At 37.6% G+C, this 27,278-nt stretch overlaps 1 protein-coding gene across 6 annotated transcripts in view; it reads right to left on the bottom strand.

The window, feature by feature from the left end:
- The window catches only part of NOL4 (nucleolar protein 4), a 189,044-nt gene that overhangs the window by 74,655 nt on the left and 87,111 nt on the right, over positions 1 to 27,278 (bottom strand). For all 6 annotated transcript variants that reach the window (XM_018080525.3, XM_018080540.3, XM_018080531.3 and 3 more), the window contains one exon: positions 5,493 to 5,776. In XM_018080525.3, coding sequence (XP_017936014.1) covers positions 5,493 to 5,776 — 284 coding nt within the window. The remainder of the gene's footprint in view (positions 1 to 5,492; positions 5,777 to 27,278) is intronic.

Raw genomic sequence — 27,278 nt, 5'->3', positions numbered from 1 at the left:
ACACACATTAGAATTCAGTATTATAATTAAAGGTCATGGTATGCAGCAATCATTATTCACTGTTCTCTTCTATAAAACCGTGACTTTCTTCTCAGATTTAGAGTAAAAATTTTTTACCTTGTGCCATTCTGCAAGTAACCAATTACACACTTGAGCTAAGCATGATGCATATTAACTTAGACTTAGTTCCTCTGAGTCCCTTCAGAGGGACTCCAGCTGTCCAACTTTTCTATCAGAATTTTTTTCTGGTAGAAAGAAATAAAACCAACTGTTTGCAATTAGTAGGTATCCAGACAAAATGGGCACATGTGTGTAGTCCTTGTTACCTTATTTTAATGCATCTCCTAGGCATTTATGATCAGTAGCATGTGTTTCTATCTGGGAAATTCCAAAGAGAAGTTGTTGCATAATAGGAGCATCCCTTGCAATACAGACATAATGAACTATTTATTAATCAAGGTAAAATACACGGCACAATGTAGATATGACTGGTTAGCTCAAAAGCCTGTTTTCCCATATGGTATCACAATGACCTTGTTATCCAAATGCAGAAGAGACAATATCATTTAAAAGGAGTAGGCTTGCTATATTTAATGAAATAAATAATGAAGAAAAGATAAAGCTATATCATGACTTTTCAAAATAAAATATAAGGTCCAGGAAGTAGCAATAACAAAAGAAACAGCAATAAAAAAATCTCAGTGCTACAGAGACTTCATACAGAAATCCAGCAGGCTCACACATAAGTAAGCATATAATGATCTAAAATAATTTAGATATGCACTTAACTGAATTCATAGAACTGCATTTGCAGAGCATTTGCCCATGAAGACTTTCTAAGTCCTTTGTACTACAAAGACCCAGCCCAGTTAAGGTAAATTTATGTATAGATTTTTGCAGCTATGCAAAATTTCACAGACTTCAGTTTAGTCCTAAATGGTTGTAGAAAACTCTACTGCTGTGAACACCTAAGTCTTACTGGAGGTTCTGTTCCCTAATATAAGCTCAAAAAAAGCACATATATAAAGTGTATATACATACATATACATGCTTACATATATGTATTTAACGCTATGAAAACCCATGTTCATCCTTGCGCAACATTTTTTCAGTGAATGGTAAAACATTTGCAAGTCATATTCTGAAGTGTTAAATAATATACCCTAGTAGTTTAAAAAGTTGAATTAAAATTTGTTCACAGGGTTATCTAATCCCCAGTTATTTATCCTATTCTTTTCAGGCAACCCCCCCTTGATTTATTATAAAAAAACCCCAAACCCTACATTTCTTACAAACCACTAATTACCTCTTCTGTGTACATTAGAGAGGCCTGCTTTTAGAAAAATGTGAAGTATCCCTGTTTTGACATCCATGACTCTTGCAAAATAAGGCCATTACGTAGCAAAGTTCTCCTACAGCTCAAATAGGTATGGACAACATAAATATTCCAAAAATTGAACTTCCACAAAGGAGTAGCCATTTTCAAAAAACATTTGACTATTAGCTGTCAAATTTACAAAGAAAATATGATAGAAAAACTACCATTTTTCTATCAACTTTTCCTGATCATATTTCTGCAGCACATGCAAAATTATCTATCAGAACGTCAGCCAAGAGATCTTCCTGGCTCCATCCCTTTGCCTCTGAGTTTCACAGAGTCCTGGCTATCCCAAAAAATTAACATCTTGTACAGGCTAAATAGGTCATTTTAGAAGTTGGAGGAAGCATAATGTACTTCTTCATCCAATTCTAGCCCAATAATTGAAATATATTTCCCTTCTTTTAGAAATCAGATATTTTCTTCACCAACTTCTCATATAACTTTTCTCAATTCTTTGCCAAATAAAGATACCATAGGAATACTACATTATAAGAAGTGGCATATAAATTTTATATCTAATGAATGCTGCAGATTATTTTTCTCATGAAAACATTATTAGAGGCATCATAGTTTAGGAACAGTATTCCCCAATTTAGTACTCCCACTAAAAAGACAAGGAATCACTTCCCTCCCCTCCTAAATGGGAGGCACAAAAGGCAGAGATCACGGGTTGAGATAAGAACAATTACTGGAAACAGCAATGAGATAAGAAAAATGAACAGTAACAACAACAATACTAATAACAAAAGTGTACAAGGAGAGGGTGATTTACATGCAAAACGCTGACCAAGCCCAGGACAACGAAATAATAGTGGGCAGCTTCCCTCTGCCCACCACACTTTCTCCACCAAAAAAGGAACACTCTACTTCTTGGAAGCAAGAGAGAGAGTCCCTACCCCTGGAAAAGGACATGAGATGGTATGGAATAATATTATGGTCTTGGCCACTCCCACACAGCTCCAGGCACCACCCCTTTGCAGCTACTGCAAAAAATTAACCCTGTCCTTAGCCAAAACCAAGGCAAGAGGTTGCACTAAACACATTTGCTTACCCATCACTACCAGTGATGCCATTATTCAGGTCCAATCATCTCTGGTAACTGTATGACTGAATGGTTGAGAGAGCACTGGGACAGTTTCCAGGAGACTTCAAAAAACATCCCACATACTTGGTGTATTCTAGGTAAAAAGGACATGTGAGATATGGCTCCTAGTTAACAGTAGCACTCTGTTAACCTTATATGTTCTTTATTTTCTTTCCTTCTTTTGCAGAGAATTAGAGTCCAGGCTAGTTGTAAAATATTCTTTGACTGTTCAGTATGTAAGATACCATTTAAGGTAAAACAGTAGTAATTATTTATATGACTGTATATATATATGCATATTAAATTCTGAGATGTTGTACAGTCACATTCTATTCTAATACATTGATGGGTTTTAACCCTTACAAAAGTATCTTACAACTTTTTTTAGATTTAAAAAATAAGAGTAGAATTCATCTGTAAAACACTAAATTGGCCAAAAAATATTCTTTTACTCTATACTCAACTTACAGATCTCTGAAAATTTTTTGCTTATCCCAGGACTGCATTCTTTCTGAAGTATTTACTCCATATTTAATAATCTTTATTGCATACCTAATAAATCATATACTTAAATGAACTGTGAACATCAACATGAGTTTCACTAGGACAAAACGGGGAGACAAATCTGCATATTATTGGCAGTATAGAGTGGGTAGGATGACAGTGAGTGTGAAAGAATGTATCAATGTGGGGGATGGTTCTGGTGTCTTAAAAGTTGTAGATTAACAAAGAATGAGATGGCTTTGATTGTCATCTCAATTCATTACAAACAGATTTTTAACACTTTTTGATACATTTTTTGCATCTTAGTTGGAACTGACCGAAATTGGAAATTCAAGCTATGTTCTTGTCTTAGCTACAAATGAGTTCCACATTAAGACTCCTCCTTTCTTTGCCAAGCTTATTTGTGTATTTGCAAGAGTGATGGCAGAAGCAACAACCTATCTCAGGCAAAAGGGCCTGTGTGTCTGCCAATATTTGGGTGACGAGCTTCATTGGAACAATGTTCCCTGAAGCAAATGAAGATACCATCCATATTAGCCAATTTGGTACTCACTGTGCAACAGTGAAAGGACTGAGTAAATCCAGCATTGGAGTGTATACACACACTGAGACTACAGATAGTCAGAATATTTTCCACAATATAAAAATTTGTAAGAAAAAAAAGTATTCCATGCAGATAGACAGTTTTCCATGAAGATTTTATGGAGAAGGTTTGGGATACATGATTTGCTAAATTGGAATGGCCACAAGAAAGATTAACGATCTCCCATTTAGTCTCCCTTTCTTCTACCCACCAAAACTCAGACACTTAAGTAACAAACACATTTCAAGTTTTTATTTTTACTCCACAGGCAATGAAGACAGAGGGTAAAACTTTAGCATAAACAAATGTTCTCTAGACATCAGTCACGTACAATCCCTTTCTAGGTATGCCTAGAAAAAGTGATTTTCCATAACACTCCTCTTTCAAAGTCCTGTGAAAAGATGTGCCGATTCAAAGTATATCTATGTTGTCAGGCTACTGAAAGCTAATGGCTAGTATTAATAGTACTTGGATCCACAACTAACATCCTATTATTGCTGCTGTAAAAGTGGTAAGCCAGTTGTTTATCAGATAAAAAACAGGAACTTGTCACCAGTAAGATCAGTGGCTGAATTCTATGACACAGGCCATTTCTTCACCCTCCCTTACAGTAGGTCCTCATGACAAACACCTTCCTAGAAAGCTAATGAACCTAATCTATAGGATCTGTCTTTATCTACAAAATAACCACCCTTGCTTCCCCTTACCCACATAATAGAAACTAGAGAGAAAAGCCCTCAGGAAATTCCAGCTTCTTAAAGCAAACTTGTCAGTTTTAATTCAGGTTAGGTGCCTGCATAACAAAATAATAAAGGAAAAGTCAGCTCCTTTCAGATGTTAATAATTCACGTGTAGTAATTTTCTTGGGTATAAACGCTTAACATTCATATGGATTCACTCTTGTCCTGGTTTTGGCTCAGAATGAGTTCATTTTCTTCCTAGTAGCTGGTACAATGCTATGTTTTGGATTAAATATGAGAATAATACTGATAACACACTGATGTTTTAGTTGATACTAAGCAGTGCTTACCCTAAGTCAAGGACTTTTCAGTTTCCCAGGCTCTGCCAGGGAGCAGGTGCACAAGAAGCCGAGAGGGAGCATGACCAGGACAGCTGACCCAGACTGGCCTAAGGGTTATTCCATACCATAGAGCACCAGGCCCAGTGTATAAACTGGGGGGAGTTGGCCAGAAGCCACCAATTGCTGCTCAGACACTGGCTGTGGGCATCGGTCAGTGGGTGGTGAATGATTGCTTTGTTCGTCACTTGTGTTTCTTGGATTTTATTCCTCTTTCTCATTTTGTTATCTTCTTTTTCATTACAATTATTAGTAGTAGCATTATACTTTATTTTATTTCAATTATTGCACTGTTCTTATCTCAGCCCATAGGTTTTACCTTTTTTCAATTCTCCCTGCCACCCCAGCAGAGTGGGGAGGGGAGTGAGTGAGCAGCTGCAAGGTACTTAGTTGCTGGCTGGGGCTAAACCATGACAATTCTACAGATACATAATACATGTGATGAGATGGCCATCTATAAATATACATACATATATGTATCTCAGTATTTATACATATATATATATGTATCACATTATATACATATTTATATATATATATATTTCAAATGGGTAAGTAGACACTTCTCGATAAATGAATTGATAAAATTCATGTCTGATGGAGAACTGCACCATTTTTTGTCTGTGTGTCAGCACAATATACATGCCTATACATATTTATTCACCCATGTACATCCATGTACACTTAATGTATATATGCATAATATACGTGTAACAGAGCATACATACCTATATATAGCATTTAAGTAATGATCCAACAAACATTAAGTGCTTACGTGGGAATAACCTTTAGTTTGGCCTCACAAATCTTTTCCTTTTCTAAACTACACACTTCATATCTGGAGCATGTGGAAGCATCTTACCTTGCTTCCATTTTCTCTTGCCTCCCGTTCCATCTTGAGGTCAGAAATTAGGAGAGTCTTGTATTTGTTCTTTCCATTACTGCTGTGATCATCTAGTCTGTATTCTGAAGTCAGCTGAGCAGAGAGGGGACTGTCACTCAGGTTCAGAGGCTGCTCATCCTGCTCCAGATTTGTTTTGCCATTACTGTTGGTTTCTGCCATCTCCCTGCAGTGTGTTCCCCCTGAAGCATTGGAACTGTGTCCCACGGTCTCATTGCCATTAAAACTCTCTGCGGCTGAATCATCTATTAAAAAATATATATTTTCAGTCACATGCCACATAATCATCTCTGTCCAGTTCAAACATAATTTATATCTTCACAATTTTTTTCAAAATAGAATGAAAGTGGTTTATATTTACTAACACCAGTACATTTTTGCAAAATGTGCACACACACTTCTCCACATTTGCAAGTAAAAGCTTTAAGTAAATCCATGAAATATTACTAAGTTAAGGGAAATTATCTGGGCTGACACCTTAGTATCACTGTGTACAAAAAAGATAAGTATCACAAACGATTTTTAGGCATAAAGTGACAAAATCTGCCTTAATCAATCTGTCTGTCCATATGTCTATTTCTTATTTCAGATTCTTATACCATGCTCATTACTGTAGTATTGCACATTTCCAAAATCAACAGAGGTGCACATGGTACTCAGAGAGAATCTAGTTCTCAGGTTTTAAGTGTGCAGAACAGCACGTTGCATCCATAAACGTCCTCTTGCACAGCCAAAACTTAAACACATCTGATGTATTCACTGCTGGCAGTAAAGATATGCAGGAAGAGTGGACTCCAGAAACAAAGATCCTCTCTTCATTTTGTTCACATGCCCATTCACTTAGTTAATTCATTGTGTGTTATAATAGATGTAAAAATACTGATCAATAGTGGATTAGATTATAAATCTGAAAGCTACATCCAAAAATTCTGGATGTGTTGTTGTTACCCCCAAGATTTTACAGATGAATTGTATGATTAGTATGTGTCTTCACATACTTATGGGTTTGTGTATCCTGTTGTCAGCATTCGAATTTGCTACCTGTGCTACTACCCTTTACATCTAAGCACTCTTTTCACCAACACTCTATGTAGGAAAACAATTCATCCTTCAGTGGGTTAAAAGGCAGCAGAATTAGGCACTCAATTTGCTTACTTCTTGTTCTTCAAAGCACCTGGTTTTTAGCAACTTACATGGTTTTGCTAATGGTGCTACACCTGCCTAGGGCTCTACAGGCCTATGCTTATTGCAGACAGTGAAGTTGGAAACAAAACTGGGGAGTTAGTAGTCAGGAATGTGTTCAGATTGAAACTGGAGATGCAGGATGAGATGGACCTTAATATTTTAGCACCTTAATATACCATCTGCTTTGGGCCCTTCTAAACAACTTCCACGGAAAGGAAGTAAACACATTTATACACATGTGGTACTTAAAAAAAAAAAAAATCAGGACACGTTCTTTAACGGATGAGCTCAGAAATACTCAAACTACATGAATAATCAAACTGTTGACTCACTATCATTATTAGAGTAAAAAACAACTATTCACTGCACTCAGATCAGATTTTTAAAAGGGAATAAAATACTGTATAAAGGGGAGTGATCTAATTCAATTAAATACTTAGAAAGTCATAGACAAGACATGATACATCAGTGCCTTGCTTGCTGTAGTCATCCAAAACTTTTATGTCACAAAGTATACAGGACTGGGCATATATTATGAACATATTTTTTAAAATTTCTTTGTTTTTTAAACCTGTAAAAAATCTAGTTTCACAAAAATCCATAATAGGAATCATAATTTAAATGGTTTTATTTAAGGAACATTTTTGTTGTTCTATAAAATGCTTTATAATTAATGGCTGGAGAAAAAAAAGGTATGCTTTGGTATGAACCACTTTTATATGACTTCTTACAAATACAAATGTATATACTATAAAATACATAACATTCCTAGAATAATACTTTTAAATGTGTACACGAACCAAACTTGCAACAGAGCAATGCTGCTTGGGGATTTCAGCTATGCAAGTGAATAAAGTGAGCAGAATTTATCCTTGATAAACCTTCTATCATGCCCTGAGACTTATGTCTTAAAGAGCATAACCAATAAAAAAGGTTAAAATTCTAAATAGAGTTTCAGAAATAAATATGCAGTTTTACTATTACAAAAGAGAAAATGAAATTCCAATATGGGGGCGTTATTTTTTTAAAGAAAATAGCCATATTTGCAATACATTTTAAAAGCTCTGAGATATCAGAAAAAAAATCCAGATTTCTTTAAGGGAAAACACTGATTACTGCTGATTTCTATTTAGGACTGTTAACAGATAATTGGCTTCTTGATTATCAGTTTAACAAGGGATAGTTAGTTTCAAATTAATTAAATCAATTACTGAATTGGTCACAGAGTGAGGGATGCTCTTCCCTTTGAAGGGCTCAGAAAATTCCCTACTGTTGGGAGCAAAGAGAGAAACAAGTGAGTAATCAGAGGATGCAAAGAACCACCTAAAAGGTGGGGGCACTGCCTACTCTGCACCACACAAGTCTGATCCCTAGGGAACTTCTGTGTGCTGGTACTCAAGTGTCCCCGCTCATGCAGTGCAGAGTCACTACCGGGACACAGACAGCTAAATGGGAATGATGAGAGCTGTGCTTAGAGCTAGATCCAGGAACAGCCAATTCTCAAGCACAGCTGTTAGTTTTACCTTGTAATCATAAGCAATAATTATTTTATTTCTTTTTTTCCCCTTTATGACAAATGGTTGACAACTAAAGCTTACACATGTGAGAAGGTTACAATACATAAGAAAAAAAATCTTATATTTGTTCTAAAACATGACCATTGAAAAGATTCCTATGCTGAGTAAATGCAATCAAGCATTATAATACTCTGAAACAATAAAAAAGTATTTACAAGATTTTGTCTTTTCTTAGCAAAACTTAGTTACTTGATGGTAAATCTCAGTTTCTACTATACAGTCAAATATTTGTTTTTACAGTCATATAACCTGGCTTGTTAGAAATGGGAACTGTTGTTTGTTAGGTTAATGCTAAGGAAAATGGCTACCATGGGTATGGTATAAATCATGAGTTTGCCAAGTAAAGAGAAATATGTATTTCCATAAAAGAGATGAAGGAAAAACAAAAAGTGGTGGAGCACTAATAGTTTCTCACAGATGTTACCAAGGTAACTAGATTACAAGGTTTAGTATATTCCTCATCCCTGGGCAGTCGTCTATTTTTGCCAAGAATAAGGCTACTTCAAAGCAAGAGTTGCTCAGGAAAAAGTCAGGAGGGTCTGGCCCAGGAGAGGAAAGACATGTTCACCTTTGGACACAGGCAGTCACAGCCCAAACACCTCCTGACTGCTGGGCTGAGCTGAGGTCCACCCCTTCCCAGTGCACATGGGGAAGCAGCCATGGACTCACTGCACAGCTCCCCTCCTGCAGGAAGCTCTTCGTCCCCACTGCCAGTCACCAGCCATGACTGCAAATGATGCCCTCATCAAATGCTGTTGCTCACTCAGGGCAGGACACATCTTTAGTAAATGTGCAGCTTTCAAGCCCTTACCCCAGGATGCTGAAAGACTGGAAACACATCTACAACTGGTTTTGTTACTTAAGACTGAAAAGGGCAAGTCTGACTGCAAAATATGTATGTGTTTCACTTCAGAAATACAGCTGGATGGGGCTTGCCTCACCTATGCAGAGATCCTCTTCCAGGGACTAAAGAGCATCACCTCTCAGAAAAATACTCCAAGAACAGACTGCTGAATCAGACAGCAGCCACCTTCTTGCTGAAGCATAGAACAGTCTCCAGGCTTAGGCAGAGACTTCTCACTCATGAACCGGTATTTCTTACACCTCCTTTTCCCACTTGCACACTGCTCCACACTGATCATCTGCTCTGACCAACACCCTTTGGATACTTTCAGTCCAAGTACTCTGTGTTAAAGGTAATTGATAGGACAAGGGGTGATGGCTTTAAACTGAGAGGCAGGGTTACATTAGATATTCGGAAGAAATTCTTTACTGAGGGTGATGAGGAGCTGAAACAAGTTGCCCTGAGAAGTTGTGGATGCCCCATTCCTGGAAAGGTTCAAGAGCAGGTTGGATATGCCTTGGGCAACCTGGCTTAGTGGAAGGTCTCCCTGCTCATGACAGGAGAGCAGGAATTAGATGGTCTTTAAGGCCCCCTCCAACTCAAACCATTCTATGGTTCTATGATTCTAATTCTCAAAACAAGAACTGCAGTAACTTTTCTACTTCAAAGTTAGTTCCTTAATCATCACATTGCATTACAGCTTCCAGCTCCTCCTTTTAGATCCCACAGAGACCAGCAAGATACAAAGTGACACCAGCTTTGTTTTTGAACACATGAGAAGTCTGTATTCCTGCTGTGAACCTTCCAGGCTCATTGCAATCATCACTGTGTTAGTTTTCTCCCTGCTTTTGAAGGAAAATTGGAAATGGTGGAAGAAAAGACAACGCCAAAGAAAGCTCAAGCAAACAGATGCTCTGAATATGAATTTTGATCCTCAGAACTATTGTATCCTTCACTTCAGTTATCTGACACAGACATTCACATTATCATGGCCTAAATCTCCGTCAAAAATCAGTGGCAGTTGGTATTTTAAGGAAACTCTGATTTAGAGCACGAAACTAGGTCTTAATTTATAGGAATATATTTTCCTTTCAAACAATATCCAGGTTTATGAATGGGCAAACAACATACATTGCTAGAATTAGAGATTCTTCTGTTACAGGTTAACATCCAGTTGTTCTACTCAGAAAGAACTGTCTTCAGACAAGATATGTCAAATGCTCAATGCAGTGCTCAATAGAAGTGCTTTCTTAAAGTTGAAGTGAGCACCAAAGCTGGCTGGAATAACAAGTTTATCAAATACCACTTTTCTGAGAGCACAAATTTAAGATCTGAACTCTAAGTGTCATTGAAGTACTGTGAATAGCAAACCAAGGTACATATATATACTCTCATTTATCTCCTTGAGAGAAAAAATGACCAGATGTTTTAAAGGATCTCTTAGGTATCAATTTTATACTCTAAATCACCCAGACTTTTCATATTCCTTGCAGCTAGGGAGGAGTTAAGTCAGGGAGGAGTTAAGAAGCCATTCTACATAAAGACAAATCTCTGAATAAATCCTCACCCTCTCTCAACTCTAGTGTGAGAATGCAATTAATATTTAGAGTATGCTTTAACAGTTTATACAGCTGAGATTTCAGCTACCTGAAACACATTTTACTAGTGAGTAATCCAAAGCACTGGGCTTCAGCTCTAACAGCAGTAATGGGCCCAGGCCTGCAACCATATGGCCACATGGAACCTCAGATCCCCTGAAAGGGCAGAGAGCTCACTTAGGAAGCAGACAGAAAACAAGGGAAAGGCAATTAACCTTACACCACTTGTGGCTCTTTTGAAATAGTCTGATTATATGAGGGTGTCCTACAAGTCAAAACCATTCCTGGTAATAATTAATCACACCAAATGAACAAGGCATTTGTTGGGGCCACTTTGTTCTGCTCTAAGGATTGGAGATATGAGAGGACCCCATACACAGCCCAAACAGACAATGATGCCTGCAGACTCCAAGGCAGCATGCATTCAGGTTAAATGAACTCTTTGAGTGGGCTACCTGTTGACAGAGCATCTCTGAGAGCAGCAAGATGGGTAACTGTTCTTTCTAAAAGGAGATTGGAAGCAAATGAGCTGAGTAGGATGAGTGAGACTGAAACTTCTTGCTGTGCAAATGCAGACTGTCATAACACCCACTCTGAAAGATTGTCTACCAAAACCCTGTATGCTGAAGTTTGCTTTAATCTTGTTGGGCTGGACACCATCAGGCCAGACCTTGCCAAACACCACTTTATACCCTGAGCAATCTAGTTCATTTAAAGAGAATCACTTGCAAGAGACAGTAGTGCAGACCAGAGTGACAGGCTCCATATCAGAACTATGCTGTCCTCCTTAAACTTTGGCTTCAATATTTCACGTGTTTTATTCTCCATATGTTAAAATACAACTTTAATGTAAATAATATGTTACACAAGTAACCATTTTAAACTAAGTTAGTTACATTCCTTCCATAATCTACAAAACCAAGGCAAACCTTCCCAATAGGAGCTATTGAAAAAAACACTCTACCAACGGCATCCAACAGCAGGCAGTTTGGGGAAAGCTACACCATGAATCAGGCAAAAGGTGGTGTACAGTGATGAGTCACAGAAATTTCCGTAGTATAAAATAATTATTGAGACTTTTCTAAATAAACTGATGAAAGGCAAAGACACTTCTCACTCACAGCACTTTTCACAAGGACCATTTAATACCAATTTGTCACAGTTATGTATTTGGTTATGCTTCATTTACATCACAAGTCATGTTTCGAAAAAACGTTCAATAAATAACTTAAAAGCCAGTCAAAATCAACTCTGTCTATTCATTATCTTCATTCCCTTTCATATTATGATAAAGAACAGGGGTTGAATTAATGGAGGTACAAAGGTGATTTCAGATGCTCTTTTATTCTTCATTTCATAAAGCATAAGAATGGTCATAGTTGGTCAGATAAAAAATGCACTTTGTCCAATATCCTGTCTCCTGCAGTAACTATTAGGAGATGTTCAGGGAAAAAAATAAGCCAAGCATATATAATTCTTCCTCCTATGGATTGCTGAGCCCTTAATAATTCTAAATTCAAGGTCTTTTTGACCAGCATGTGGTTTCTAGTAGCACACCAACACTCAAAAGATTTTTTGATTTCCAAAAACTCAGTCTTTATTTGAACCTGTGTAAAACCCAAGCAACCTTCTCTGCGCCAAAAAGTTACTGCCACTATTTCTGTTTCCACTAAAATGTCAGTACGGTGGCAAGGAAATAAGGAACAGGAATGAAGAGGTAGGCAGGGGACAGAACACAGTGAAGTGCACAGAGCTCAGTCCCTACATTCACAGTGAGACTGCACTTGCTCCATATTTTATTCAATTACAGTGTCAAATAACAGAGCAGTGAACAATTGCCACTCCATGACATCAGCAACTATCAGAAAAATAATACTGCCCTCTCAGTCACAGTGTTATAGAAGGGCTCATTTATAAAGCTTCATGAGTGATTTGCATGACTACTTTGCCTGCAGAGCTCCTGTCCTTGCATATAGATAGCAAGGAGATGAAGCAGAATGTGTATTGGGAGGATACTGCACATGTAAATAATCAATTGGAAAGCTCACTGGGTGCACAGTTATCTTATTATCACTGTGCATCTAGTTTGTACTTGTTCTTTGGCATTTACACTTCAAAACACATAACCCTTAAGGTCTCTGGGGAGAAAAATCCCTTACACTGGAGAAACCTTTAGGGCACATTTTGTAACAAAGGCTCTGTCAAGCAACTGTTAATATAGAAAACCTGCAATTCTTCTAAAAGTTTTTATGCTGTGTATAGGATCATATTTGACAGGCAAAATATCATCTGGCACTGAGAATGTGGCTTAGAGCTCCCTCTCTGGGCAAGCACTCCCGGAAAAACTTCTCAGTTTGATAACATATGAGTGATGCTAGAGGTATTGCCTTATGCTCATCCTGAAGAGGACTCTGGATGTCAGAGCAGTTTATTGATAAGAAGCTAGGAAGTGAGGAAGGCTGGAACACAGGCAGGGAAATAGGGCTCGGGACAGACTAGCTCTTACTTTTGAGAATCACTAAAATTCTGAAGATGTACAGAACTTATCAGCAACAAAGACATTTGAGTCTGCAATATATTATGAAAAGGAGAAATATGAAGCCTTTTCCTTAAAGTAAAAAGATGTAACCTAGGATATCTTACACCCTCCTCCTCCTTGCCCATTATGGAAGAGGTTTATGCTGCCACAGCTAAAGGCTGCTGCAGGTAGCAGCAGCTGCTGCCATTCCTAGCAGCAAGAAGACTCCAGTGCTGTGCCAGCAACAGACAGAGTAGTATGGAAGTCCGTGTTTGTGCCTAAACTTCAACCCAAATGGGGCTGAAAGGAAACTTACTGTTAAATTTATCTGCTATTGGGACCTAGTGCATATGTGCAATATCTAATTTTACTTCATCAGGATCTGCCAGAAGACAAAAGAGAGGGAAGATCAAATTGGAATCATCAGAAGAAATTCTCTGCAGATTGGATGCCCCAAAGTCTGGAATTTTTAGTAAAGCCCTGTAAAGTCTAAAATGCAGCCCACCAGTTTCAGTGTGTTGTTCACTCAGTGATATCAGTCTGTATTTCTTTCTAGAAAAGTGAAGCCCTGAGCACAAGCAAGATAAGTAATAGCTTGACAGCTTTGCATCCCCTCAGCAAATTGCTGCCTACTCTTCCATAAGGGCAGCAAGGCTATGGAAAGGCTTGTTATACTCCCTCCATCAGTAAAACTGGGAGAGAAAGGGGGAAGAGGCCATAAGAACAAATAGAAATGGCTGCTTTGAGGTGCATATGTCCTTAGCAACGTTTAAACCATACTCTGACTTGGGGCCCCAAACTTTACAGTACAAATTGCTGGATTTGCCTGAATGCTACATTCCTAGCAGAGTACTGAACAGAAGTTTCCTCTTGAAATATGAAAAATTCATATGTCTGTTAATATTTTACCTGTCACTAGATCACTACAGTGGAGTAGAAATAAGGAAAAATTGAAAAAAAAAGAGAGAGAGAATTGGGAAAATTTACCTATACATGCCCAAGTGTATGAAAAGGAAGAGTTCTGTTGAAGTTCAACAGATGCTGATATTGTATTTTAAGTTTTATTTTAGAACCATTCTGAAGAAGTCTTCCAAGCATTCCTTATTTTATATTTGTAATGTATACATAATCTCAGTAGATACCAGCTGCTATTTAGATGCATAAAGCAAAGAGCAACTTAAATCAAAATGCCCTGTCAGCCCAACATTTTGGTCACCTCTCTAATAATAAAGATAGTTCAACTGAGTTGACAGCATAACTCTCAGTAACAATATTTCTACAAATAGTTCAGATTCATTAGACTCTTCATCAACTGCTCTACAGTTAGGATTTCAAACTTACAATATAATTTTATTGATTTTTTTTTTTTACACAGAAAAGTATGATTTAAAGACTTTTATTACTTACTTTAAAGCAATTTTAGTGTTACTCATAACTGCATACTAAAAGCTAGGACACAAAAATTCTTCAAAACTAGAAGTGAAAACATTTCCTACAGTTTTTATTTTTTTTCTAGTTTTCATTTTATAATGATGGTAAAATTAATTGATTTTTAGCAAAAAAATTGTTTTTCACTTTGGAACAATTCTGTCGCATCCTTTCCAATCAGTTATCTCCACTCACTTTACCATATAGGCTTTCAGGAAAATTTCCTACCTCAGCAGAGAGTAAAATAAGTGCCTCTAATATTCACATACTGAAATTCAGTTTAAAAATAGGTAATAAACATATAACTGGGAAGAACTAGAAGATAAGTATGTAGAATAGGAAGTAGGAACTTACAGCCTTTGTATTTCTATGTAGTTCTAGCATTATCAACAGTTAACTGAAACTTCCTCAATACATTAGGAAACTAGATGTTAGTGAATCTGAGAAGTCAGAACAGTAAATATCCAATTGTCAGACTCCATAAGGGTTGCTGTTTCCCCATTTAGTGAATGTAATGCAATTAATGTTTTGCTGAGACAGAGTCCCTGTGAGTCAAGTATAGGATTCTGCTACAGATAAACTGTAAATTTAGAAATTCAAGGAATTACAGAGCTTGGAAAGCTGCTATTAAAAACTTGGACAATAAGCATGTTCGAGGCATATAAATTACGTGTCCCTTTTCAATTCAGTTTGCTTTTTATTCTGCCACTTAAAAATGCTTATGAATGTCCATGGCAGCATGTACATTACTGTTTCCTGCTTTGAGCATGCCGTGGGTAACTACAGCAAGTGGTCTGCTCACTGCTTGAGGGAAAACACTATTCTGGTCACATAGGCCACCACTTGATAACAAACTTGGCCTTCCTCCATCTGGCGAGCAACCATTTTTGAATGTTCTATCCATTATGCTTTCCTATTATATTTTTCACAGTAAGTTAAAAATATTCAGCATGTACAATGCCAGCCCAAACACCAGAAAAAGAATGCTAAAGATTCAGCAATGCTAAGAAACCTTTACCTGAACACAAAAGTATTGCCATTGAGGTAAAGGGCACACGCATATTGGGAGTCTCTAGCATGTTGACTATAATTACAAGGCAGAAAAATAAGCAATGCTGATAATTGAAGTCCCTTTGATCAGTCTGAAAAATTTCTCTAATGCAGTGAATGCCAAAACTGCCAAGAGAGATGTATAGACATTATCATACCCAAGGCATTAAAATCTGCTTGGAAGTTTACAACAGTTAATGCTTTTTTCTACTGAAAAATGGCCCAACTCAGCAGAATCCTGAAACACGTAATATAACTTGGGCTGAAAAATGGCAGATTTGCACACTCTATCTACAAACATCCATGATTGAGGAATTTTACACCAATTGGGTACCACAGAACACAGCAGACTTTCTATAAGGTATTAATACTACAGGAATGTCTCTTCTGCCTTTCCTAAAGTCACCACTTTTAAATCCCAACTGCCTTATAATCCTACAGATAGACATGTTGACTTCCAATCTGACTGGCAAAGTTCAAACATTCTCTTTCCTTTTCAGAAATTATTTTCAGGGGAAAAAAAAACCTCAACCATGTTCTTTTATCAAAGTCAGTAATTTTTTTTACAATTCCCAAAATATAGCTGAGCATTTGGTCACACATTGGCTAAAAATGAACTAGAGTAAGGGGTATCTGAAGACAAAAAAAGAATGATTCTGTTAGATGGTCTGTTGTCACAGTATCCCTGGCAAACCAAGTAAATACGATTCAGTGCCCAGAAACTTCTTAAAATCCAAAGGATCTGATAGATAGTTCTGGCATATCTACTGCTATTCCTCACTAGAGCTGCGGACTTGAAATTTTCACTGCCAAGCCATCCAACTAAGCAATGCCTCCCCTGTTTCAAACTTTCCCTCCCACTGCAGTGCAGTGGGCTGTACTTGGGTGGGAAACAGAGCAAGTATGAGAGGGTGCAATGAACAAGAGTGTAAATGGAAGATTAAAACTTGAAAACTATTTGAGCTTGAAAATTTTTGCATGAAGACTATAATTTTACAGTTCCCTTCTGAGAAGCTAATGCCAACAGAAACACTACAGGTTCTTGAACTTAATATTAATGTAGGAACTTTCAACAATTTTCTTTTCATCAAAGGCAGTCACTTTGCCCTTGCTGAAACATCACTGAGAGCTAGTCTTGAAACCAGATTACTCAACAAGGCCAGAAAGTAGAGCAAACAGAATACCAGCCTTCAGAGAGAATACATGAACTGTTCTGCAGTTCTTTGCAGCCTGGAGAGATTTCTTAAGAAATAAAATAACTGGTCCATTATTTTAATTTACTTAAGGGTTTCTGGTAGCCCAGCTGAAATCAGCAATGAGACGGTCCACACACAGAGTCATTGCTGCATGTGCTTTTACTGTGCTTTACACTATTGATAAAGTACCATTACCAATGAAAATTTAAATGTTAATCACAGTGAATCAATCCTATTCTCACTAAAATTCCACCTACTAATTATGTACAGATTGTTGTTAACGATCAGAAAACTAGAAAGGGAAAGAATAAAACCTTACCAAAGTGTCCAACTGTAATGCCTACTTGGCCTCCTTATCATATGGGACTGACTTGAGAATGAAGAGTAGCATGAAATTGTAAAAAATTGACCATTTGTTGAGCTGGCTCAACAGATCTCTATGAGGAAACCATCAGGCTGCTCCTAGTAAACCAAGTGTTTTAAATCTGCGTTCTGTCCACAAATGATGTTCTCTGTTGCAAAGATAGCTTGGGGAGGAAGGGGAAGCCCAGCACAGAGCACTCACAGAAATGCTTGGTGTTATTCTAAATATAGAGGTAAAGACAATGTTATTGCAAAATCAGGTATATAATTTGTTTTCCCTTTACAATCTGTAAATAAGATTATTTGGCCCATGATAGGCTTTGTATTTTGAAAGGATCATCATTGTATAGCCACTTTAATCTAATTGAAATGCACATTAGAAACAGAAACAGATCTGTGACAAACAGCTGTACAGTAAACCTTTTCCCAAGCTTCCAAAAAACTTAGAAAATATAGTGCTTGCAAAAAAAAGAAAAAAACCTGACAAGACAGAAAAACACTTGCTAATAATCTTTCTCCTGCTTCAATAAACTGTAAATGTCCATAAAAACAGCAGAATCCCAGGAGGTTCTTTCAAATCCCAAATCATTACTTTGCAATTCTTAAGATCACCTTCATAAACTGATCACCTTGCTTCCTAAATAATAATTACAAAGCAGTTCTAAGCAAACCGTGTTTTCCAGAAGCTTAGGTTAAAATTTTTTGAAGCAGAATATGGTTTTGAAGATGGCTTTGAGAATAGGTTAACATTTCTTCTGGGTGGAAAGTTTTTACCATTGGATCAAGCAGAAAAGTTACACATGATGAAACACACTATTTCAATCCTGATCATGAATAGAATGTTATTTCTAATAACTATTACAAGCTTGCTGTGCTGTCATCTTTCACATCCAATGTAAAAGCAAACAATAAGACCAACACTCAACAGCATGAAATGCCTAGTGTGCTCTCTTTCACAGAACACCAGCAGGTTTTTCCTTTTCTGCAGTTGCAAATTACTGTCATCGGAAGAAATAATGCAACCAATACAACAACAACAAAAAAACAACCAAAGGGGAGCTGTCAATGGTAAACACACTGCAATGAAATCTATTAATTGCACTTCAAACACAAATTTGATTGGGAAAATTTGTTGCTGATGGCACCTGGTGCTCCAGGTATGACATATTCTGAGACTATTCCTTATTCTGCATGTAGGAATCAACAGAAACTTCAAAGCTAGTTGTTAAATTGCTCCAAAAATTATAAAACAATCTGTGGAAAGCATGGTTTTACTACCCCTGCTTAAGTGAGTGTGACAGGCTTCAGAATACAGAAAAATATTGACACAAACGGATTGCTCAAGCTATATATGTCAGTTAGGCACCCAAAGAAATTTCAGCTGTCTAAGCGAAGAAATGGTTACCATCTTTGAGTCCAACACATGAATAAAAACATTTTGGATGAACCAAAGCACAGTCTTTCTAAAAGAAAAACCCTTTCTTTATTACCCATTTAGAAGGCAGTCTAAGGTTATCATCTTCTTTAGAAAAGTCTGCAATGCCTCAAAGATATTCTTGGCATTCCCCTTTACGCAAACAGATAAATACAGATTTTCAAGTTCCTGATCTTGCCTCCCAGTGTTACCCTAGGAAAAATACTCTAGGAAGCCTTTGACATTTTGGTCCAAAATCTTTTAAGCTCACTCAAGAAGCCTTTGAAGATGAACATTTTCTCAGAACTGATATAATTTCAGCATTATCTTCTTCTGTTGAAGAACACCTGGGATAGCTCTATTTTGAAATATTTTCAACAAAAGGTAAAATCAGTCAAATAATGTGGTGAAAATCACCAGAAATCATTGATGTGGAGCCCCTTTTACACAGATGTCATCAGCCAATTCTCAAGCCGTTGTTTTCCCAAAAAACACTTCTTTTTAACTTCAGCTTTGAAATCTGCAGTTTCTGCAGATTCCCACACCGGGAGTCCCTGCCAAACTCAACACCACAGCTTGTGATGCAGGAAATTAAGATAAAATACAGGGAGCAGAGGCTGAGCTTTTGCATCAGAAGTGGACATATGCTGACAGTGCATTTGCAGACAGTAAAAGAACTGGTAACTGTTAATGCATCACGTGGTAACCACAATAGGAGCCATTGACAGCAATCTTCAGTAGTTTATGTAGTAGCAAAGAGAAGAATGGAAGGATATTAGTGAACATCACAGCACTTTTGCTCTTGGACTTGAATATCCAAAACACGGTTTTTATCAGATCCCATTTGGTTTACTGCTGGCTGAACAGAATCGCGAATCACAGATGCAATCAGAAATGCTGCTGCTGCTGCCATTAACCCACATATACAGCACTTGACTTCTCCTCAGCATGTTTCAGAAAATTTCAATCACAACAACTAGAGAAATGACAAATTCGAAATGACAAATTCAAAATGACCAATTATTCACCTAAAGACAGACCATTAAAGGGGTCCACACCCGGATACAATAACTAATCTATTGTCAAGAATGAATTCGCAATGATAAAATAAAATGCACTACATGTGAAAAGATTGATCACTCATATCTTGAGCTCACATTCATTCTCCTATCCCCTGTAAAACTTCCGGTGGACTCTTCTGGCAACAAAACAACAGAAACCCCGGATTCCCTTTGTATAACTCTACTGCAATTGCAATTTTGATATTATTGGTATTATTAACATTTGATATCCTGATATTTGGAATCTAGAAAAAAACACAGCATTGTCCTGGAGGATGTATGTGCATGTCTCATCCTCCTTATAGCCACCTGCTGTCATGACCTCACAAACAACCTCTGGAGAAGACCAAAAATACTCCGATTGCTATGGCTGACAGCACACAAAACTAGAAAAATGGAGCTGCAACAAGAACAACTGCACTCATTCACTCCTTTCAATATTAGAGCTGCCAGCCAGACAGCACACAGTATCTCAACTACCGCTAGAAACACAGAACTTGCCCAGGAAATCTTGGTTTGTGTCCGGCCTTTGTGTTTGGCCCTGTTAAAAATGAACATTGTTGTTTTGCTTAGCTCCTCAGCTAATATAAAGAACTTATTACACAGTAAGCCACAAAGCCAGCAGCACAGCACTAAGAAAGCACATTTTAATTAACTGCTACAGAGCTGGCCGGAAGAACATCATACACAGGGTTGAAATCTACCTTTGGATGCATATGAACTTAATCTCACTAGAGACAACAAAAGTCAGCATGTGCAGCCTGGGAAATAATTTATTCCATTAAATTCATGCAATTTACATACAATTAGTGGTTTCAGAGTTTTATTTTTAGGAGCGGAGGAAGATAAAGGAGGTTTAAAATAATCAAAATATTCCCATGCAGATGGCTATCACTCTTTCAAATTAGGGAAAAATGTCAACTCAAAGATATTTTAAAACCTTGCAGATTTGTCTAAAATAAAAACATTAATCAAAATATTTGAGCTCATGGGTAAAGACATAAAAAATTTCAATAGATTTAAACTTCCTGTTTCAACTGAAGATACACTTGAGGTCCACTTCTGCTACCATCAAATTGACCATTTGTAGTCTCTTTGGAAACATTATATATATATATATATACACATATACATATATATATGTACATTTTAAAGGAAATAAAGAGGCAGAGGTGCCTCAGAAAACAAGATGCCTTGCAACCAAGAAAAAATACCATCACTATTACTCTTTTCTTACTATAATGTGCAGGATAAATCTCTGATATGGAGAGATACACACATTGTGTGTAAAGTTTACATATAGCATAAAAGTATGATTTCTGTTATTGATTTAATGAGAATATCATCAGCAAGATCCCTGCTGGGACAGAGTAGAGTTTGTGACTTTCTATTTGAGGATGCTAAAAGACAGCCAAGGTTCTGTGAGGTGCAGTGTAACAGGTACAGTGTACCATCTGGAAAGTGTTGAACATCTTACCTATTTTTCCCTGAATGAGAATGTGAATGAAAGAGGGACAAATTGCTAGCCATGAATTCCAAATGGAGACTGTAGGCAGTCTCCAAGTTGTGTTGTACAAGTTTTAGGGGCTGTTTTTGCAATCATGAGAAATGTTTCAAGGTAAGAGAACGACACACTATTGACAATATTTTTCTGATTGGTGTCATAATTCAAAACCTTGATTTGGTGAATAAGTATATACAATAAATTATCCTATTTTTATGCATGGAAAAGACACATCAGAGAGCATTATGTTAGCCAGCTCAACATCTAATCAGCAGACACCCTTAACACAGGGACACAGGAAGAAGGCAGTTCTGGAGGAGCGTAATACCTGTTGGGAGTTGGAATGCTGGCCAGAAAAGGAATGAAGAGAAAAGCCTGTGTAGAAACTCACCCCCTGCTGTGGGGAAGCCAACAGCTCTCAGAACAGGAGAGTGCTGAACAGAAGCCCTGGCAGAATCTGCTATTTCTATTATTTTTAAGAGTTCAGGAACTCTGACTTCTTTGTATACACCAAGCAGAGTCATCTCTGCTTTTTAGTTTCTGGTAACTCAAGGACTTCCAGTTTATTTAACCGACACAGAGTTTATACAGGAATTTCCTCAAGTTTGGTGGTCTGCACTCCTGAGTGTGGGCAGTCTCTGCCAATTGTACCTGCCTGTGTGCAACACAGTGCCACTACTACATGGAGTGTCCACACCCTTTCCCTGGAGAGGGAATGCAGACAGGTTATGGGTTTGGATGCATGCTTGGAACGCCACTGCACTTCCTCACAGGCAGTTATTCCTGTTTACAGTTGGTGCTTAAACTTGTCTACATGTGTAGATAAAGAATTCAAGTGCCTTTGTGAAAACTCAGTCCTAATAATATTTGGACCAGTTTCCTAAAATCACACACTTTGTAGAAGAAAAAATAAGTTGACATAATGTTTCAGCAGCCAGCATTATTCCATTTAACACAAATTAAATGCTGGAGAAAAATAAATGGAAAAAAAATCATGGCCTTGAGATAAAAAAAATCCAATTTATCGGTTAATTAATTTAATAAAAGGACGCGCAAGGTAGAAAATTTGCGCATTTAACAATCTCAATTATTTTAAAAGCTGTAAACAGCTGTGTTAAAATGTAAAACTACATCCTCACAGAGGTGGTGAAAATATACAATAAAACCTCTGCCAAATCTTTCTTAGTCGATTTTTATCACAGAAGGGACTTTTGAATCAGTAATTTAATTTGACAGGTATCCAGCAATAATTTCATAGTGCTCTTTCTAATTAAAAGCATTTATTTGATGAATTTTCTCTTACCCTGATCCTCACTTTGCTTGGCACTTCTGTGGAATCCCTGTCATCCATATGTCTACCACAGATTCAAGGGCCAGCCTAAATAATGGCTTTAAGCTTCCAAAGCCTTTGTTTCTACAGTCTTCCATAATAGACATACACTGGCTACTGAGTTTTTTAACTACAAAGGAGACAGACAGTGTCTTTGATTATGAATGCTCTTACTATTTGGTAAACCAGCCCAAAAAAGGAAGTTTTAAGGGAAGACTGCTCTTACACTAACCAATCTGGAGCTTATGAGTGACTCTTTCTGAGCTGTCCTGGAAGGGAGGAGAAAAAAAACAACTGTCCCTTCACTACACATTCCATAGACCCAGATCTCTAGAAAGGCAACACAGTGTTCTTTCATCATTATCAGTGAAGATGCTTCCCCTTTTAACTCTAGAGACACACAAAGAAATAAAACATATGCTGTTTCTTTAAGCAGATTGACTGTGTTTATTAGGATTTTTCAATAATAAGTATTTCAGAAAGGAGAAAAATACCTATCCTGCAAGTTGAAAACAGGTCTTTAACATCCTTGGTGTTATATTATCATGAATCACTAACGGGCCTCATCAAAACAAAGACTGCAAACGTATATGCATATATTGTCTGTATTTGTATATGCACATATGCAGTGCAGAAACACACAAGCATGCATACATTTTATACATGTAAAACACATATATGCATAACAGAATTAAGTTAGAGAACACTGCTATATAGTAAACAATAATGAAATAATTATAAAGTTATTTTTTTTTTACCAAAAACAGAAAAAGCATGCATACGAAAAATGCAAAAATACATAGGCTGAACATATAAACTCTGCTAGAAAAATAAGTTTAAGAAAAGCTGACAGTAACAAAAAGCAGACAGTTAAAATCTTACTGCAAACAGTCTAGTTTAAAGCTGGGAGTCTTGAGCATCTCTTTAAGTGAAATGCAGGATCATATCAAAGAAAGGTAGAATATTGAAATAACCAGAAATGGAATAGCTAGAATATCCTCTGTCCAACTCTACCAGCAAGAAAACAAACACTTCACATGCTGCATCATGTCACACACTACCTTAATTCAGCTACATTAAAATGAGTTTTTTCCTCAAAGAAAAACTCATATCGTGACTATACCTTTAAAAAGCTCATGTTTTCTCTGTTGGGTTTTTATATGATGAAAAAAAAAATTAACCAGGAATTGTAAATTTTCATGCTTACTTTCATAGTTCAGCATGAAAAGTTGAGTTTGCAGCTGAGTTTGCACAGCACACACAGACCGGTTTCCTCATGCTTTCCCGCTTATTTTGCAGCACTCAGGAATTCCTAAGCACACCACACAGTGCATATACAATTTGTAAGCCATGCTCATCATCACTTGTTCAGCTTTATGCACCAAGTGAGACACACTTCAGGTTTCTAGGTGCGCATCTCACAATGATGTTTTAAAATTTTATCACCTAGTTTCCAGGGAACTGAGGCTTTGAACCTATATTTGAAATACCACCTGAACAGGTGAAACATATTGGTATTCCACACACAGCCTCCTGCTGTCATTCCACTGTTGGCATGGGACAGTCTTCACCAGGACTTAGAAAACCTCATTTAATATTCCTCTCTGGAGGATCTGACACTTACTGTGAATTCTGCTCTTCAACTTAAATACCAGTGTCTGTGGCAGGCCAATTCTATCATTGCAGATACAGCATCCCTCAGGCGAGGTCCAACCTTTCTCTTGCAGTGCACCCAGGGATTAGCTTGACTTCCCCTAAATTCTCTCCAGTGCACAGTACGAGCTAATCTTTCCTGTAGGAAGCAGGAGATGGGGTTGCCATGACAACAGAGCACATTCTAGCAGTGGGACCACTGAGATGAGCTGAAAAGACGACAGTGAAACATGCACTCAGCCTTCCTCCAGGGCTATGGGTTCCTTCCTCCAGGATTTAATTCCCCTGCAAGTTTACTGACAGGCTAGGAGGTTGATTAGCTATGTATTTTGCTATGGGGAGATTACTAGTTAAGAATATGGTTGAGAGATCATAGCATTATTTAATGAAACTGCCATTCCTGCTTACATTAAATTGCTGATTTAAGCGTGGCTGCTTTTAAACCACTACTCGTTCATACACAGTAGTCTTATACTTAGTCCACACTAACGTCTTACTCTAATAAGGAAAGTCACAAGCCGAGTCTTGCACTCCAGTTTTGGTTTTCCAGCATATTAGCCATGTTTTTGTGCCCTTACACACACATGCTCATACACACACATGCACACAAAGAGCACAGAGTAACATCTGTGTTTGGAGCTCAAAGGGTTCTGCTGATGGGGGATGGGGCACCAAGAAAAGCAAATCACAGCAGCCACGTGTCTTATACAAACGGCACAACCACAATAGCTTTGGGAGCCCTGTTCATCAGGCAAAAGAAAATTGAGTAATCTATACTGTAAATATCAGCTATTTTCTGCCCCAGAATAATGTTTGAATCCTATGTGTTAAAGATTTTTTTTCTTAATGAGAGCAATAGAAAGCTTTTACAGTGCCTGCATTTCAATTATTTACACATTTTTAATTGCTCAATCAAATTTTCATGTAAAGGGTTTTTCTTTGTGTTTTAATTTCTCTTAGAAAACCACACAATATATTACTGTGGTAAATTCCTGGAGGCTTGAGCATGACTGTGTCTTCTCCTATTATTTGAGAAACAAGCACGTCTCAGTGAGCTTTCACATTGAAGACATAGTAACCAAAAATGTAAGGCCAGGTTGTAATCATATTTTTAACCATATATTTACACAGCACAGATTCCACCCTTCTTTGTGCCTTCGCTCTCAAGCATATAATGTGTGTTACATGCTGCACACTCAACACTGACAAGCTACAGTCCCCTCAGTAACTGTAAAGGCTTGATCTATGTGAGTACTGAAAGAGCTGCAGATGAGCCAAATCTACACCATCTGAATCCATTTTCCTCTTCAGAAATTTTAAAAGCAAAGAACCTCTGTGACGGTCTCTGACACATGAAAGAGAAGGAGACCAGGGATTGCATTTAGCCAGAACTCCTATACACAGGGGAGGTGGGGGTGGACAAGATAGTGGGCAGAGGTATAGCAGCTTTCCCTCCACAGCAAGTTATACAGGACGGTTGGCAGGTTAGTCCCAACTAACTTAGTCTTGGCAAACCACATAAGGCCAGGAATAAGGCTTTGGCTGGAGAGGGAAGGTATCTTCTTGGGGAGACAACTTGCTGCCTGGAATGGGTAAGGAAATTTTGGGGAAATCTGGGGGGATGGGGGCATTTGGAAGCCCAGGTCAGGATCCCCAAATTATTATCAAATCACTGTTTTTATCCTAGTACCATACTAATCGCATTTACAGTGAGAAGCTTCCAGACAAAACCCAACCAAAAAAAAAGCATACAATTTATTTTCCATGCCTATGCAATATTGCACCTCTGTAATCTTGAAAAGTATTCAGTGTTACACAACCCTTTAAAATTTTACCTTAACTTGGATTTTAGCATGTGTTTGGAAAATATATGCACTAAACAGTATCCCTCAGAATCTGCTGGCTCTGACTCTCCCACAGCTTGCTATGAAGATGAATTACACCACACAGTATAGCACCTGTATTTATTATCATCTAATTAGCATTAGGTTTTACTTTTTTTTTTCCTCTACTTTTCCACTCAAGTTCTATCCAACTGGAGAAATGCCAGATCATGTAAGCGACATATGGCTTTGCTTTTGAAATCACCCAGACAGAATTCCCAAATACTGAAAAATCTTTGCCTAAATAATTTTCAGCTTGAGAGACAATATTTTACACCTTCAATTCCAGTGGGAAATACTGATATTTGTAGGTATGCAAATTGGTTTTGAGGAAAAAGGGCATATAATCAGAAGTTGAATGATGTTACAGATTTTTCCTGTCACATGCTGTCTCCTCACAATGTAAAGAGAACAGTTAACAGCAAGATTAATGTTGTGAAAATAGCTAAACCACTATTATGATTAATGAAAGCAAAGTTCTGTTTCCTTTTTTTTATTTCACAAACTATGACTGTAGAAATCAGTAAATACTGCCCTTAGAATGCAAACATCCATTTCATAATGCTAATGTGCAGAAATTCCATTTAATAATATTGCATCCTGTGTTTCTGGAAATTCAGTCTTTCAACCAAAGGCAAAACTTAAGTACTGTGTTCCTGTTGTTGAATAGGGAATGGATTCCACTGCCAGTACCTTAAAGAAGTAGCACCCAGTTACTAAAATGGGTCCAAACTATCCCTGACCTTATTTCTGGCAAAAACTTCTTGGGTTTTATTTCAGATTAATACCCAAATCACCCTCTCAACAGGAACACATCCTCTCGCACACACATGTGAAGAAACAAAAGCACTTTAAATGAGCAAAGTTTGGAAATCTCCTGGAACATCCAAGAGTTCACAGGTGTTCCTAATACATACATATATCCCTTGGTATACCCAGGCAAAGGCAACTGTTTTAGTGCACCCAGGTCGAGCATGCCAGAACAGGGGATAAGATAAAATGAAAGCTGAGGATGCATATTTAAGCAGTCTACTCTAACTAAGGAACAACACATATGTGTAACACAGCATGAGCAAAGCAGCACACTTCTGAGGCTTGAGCAGAGTAACCAGCTCTAGGTCCTTAGCAGAAACTGCCCCCACT

This window comes from Manacus vitellinus, unplaced genomic scaffold (genome assembly GCF_001715985.3).
Source record: "Manacus vitellinus isolate BGI_N305 unplaced genomic scaffold, ASM171598v3 scaffold_1_pilon, whole genome shotgun sequence".
Taxonomy (NCBI): domain Eukaryota; kingdom Metazoa; phylum Chordata; class Aves; order Passeriformes; family Pipridae; genus Manacus; species Manacus vitellinus.
The sequence above is the reverse complement of the archived record's forward strand: the minus strand, read 5'-3'. Positions and strand labels throughout refer to the sequence as shown.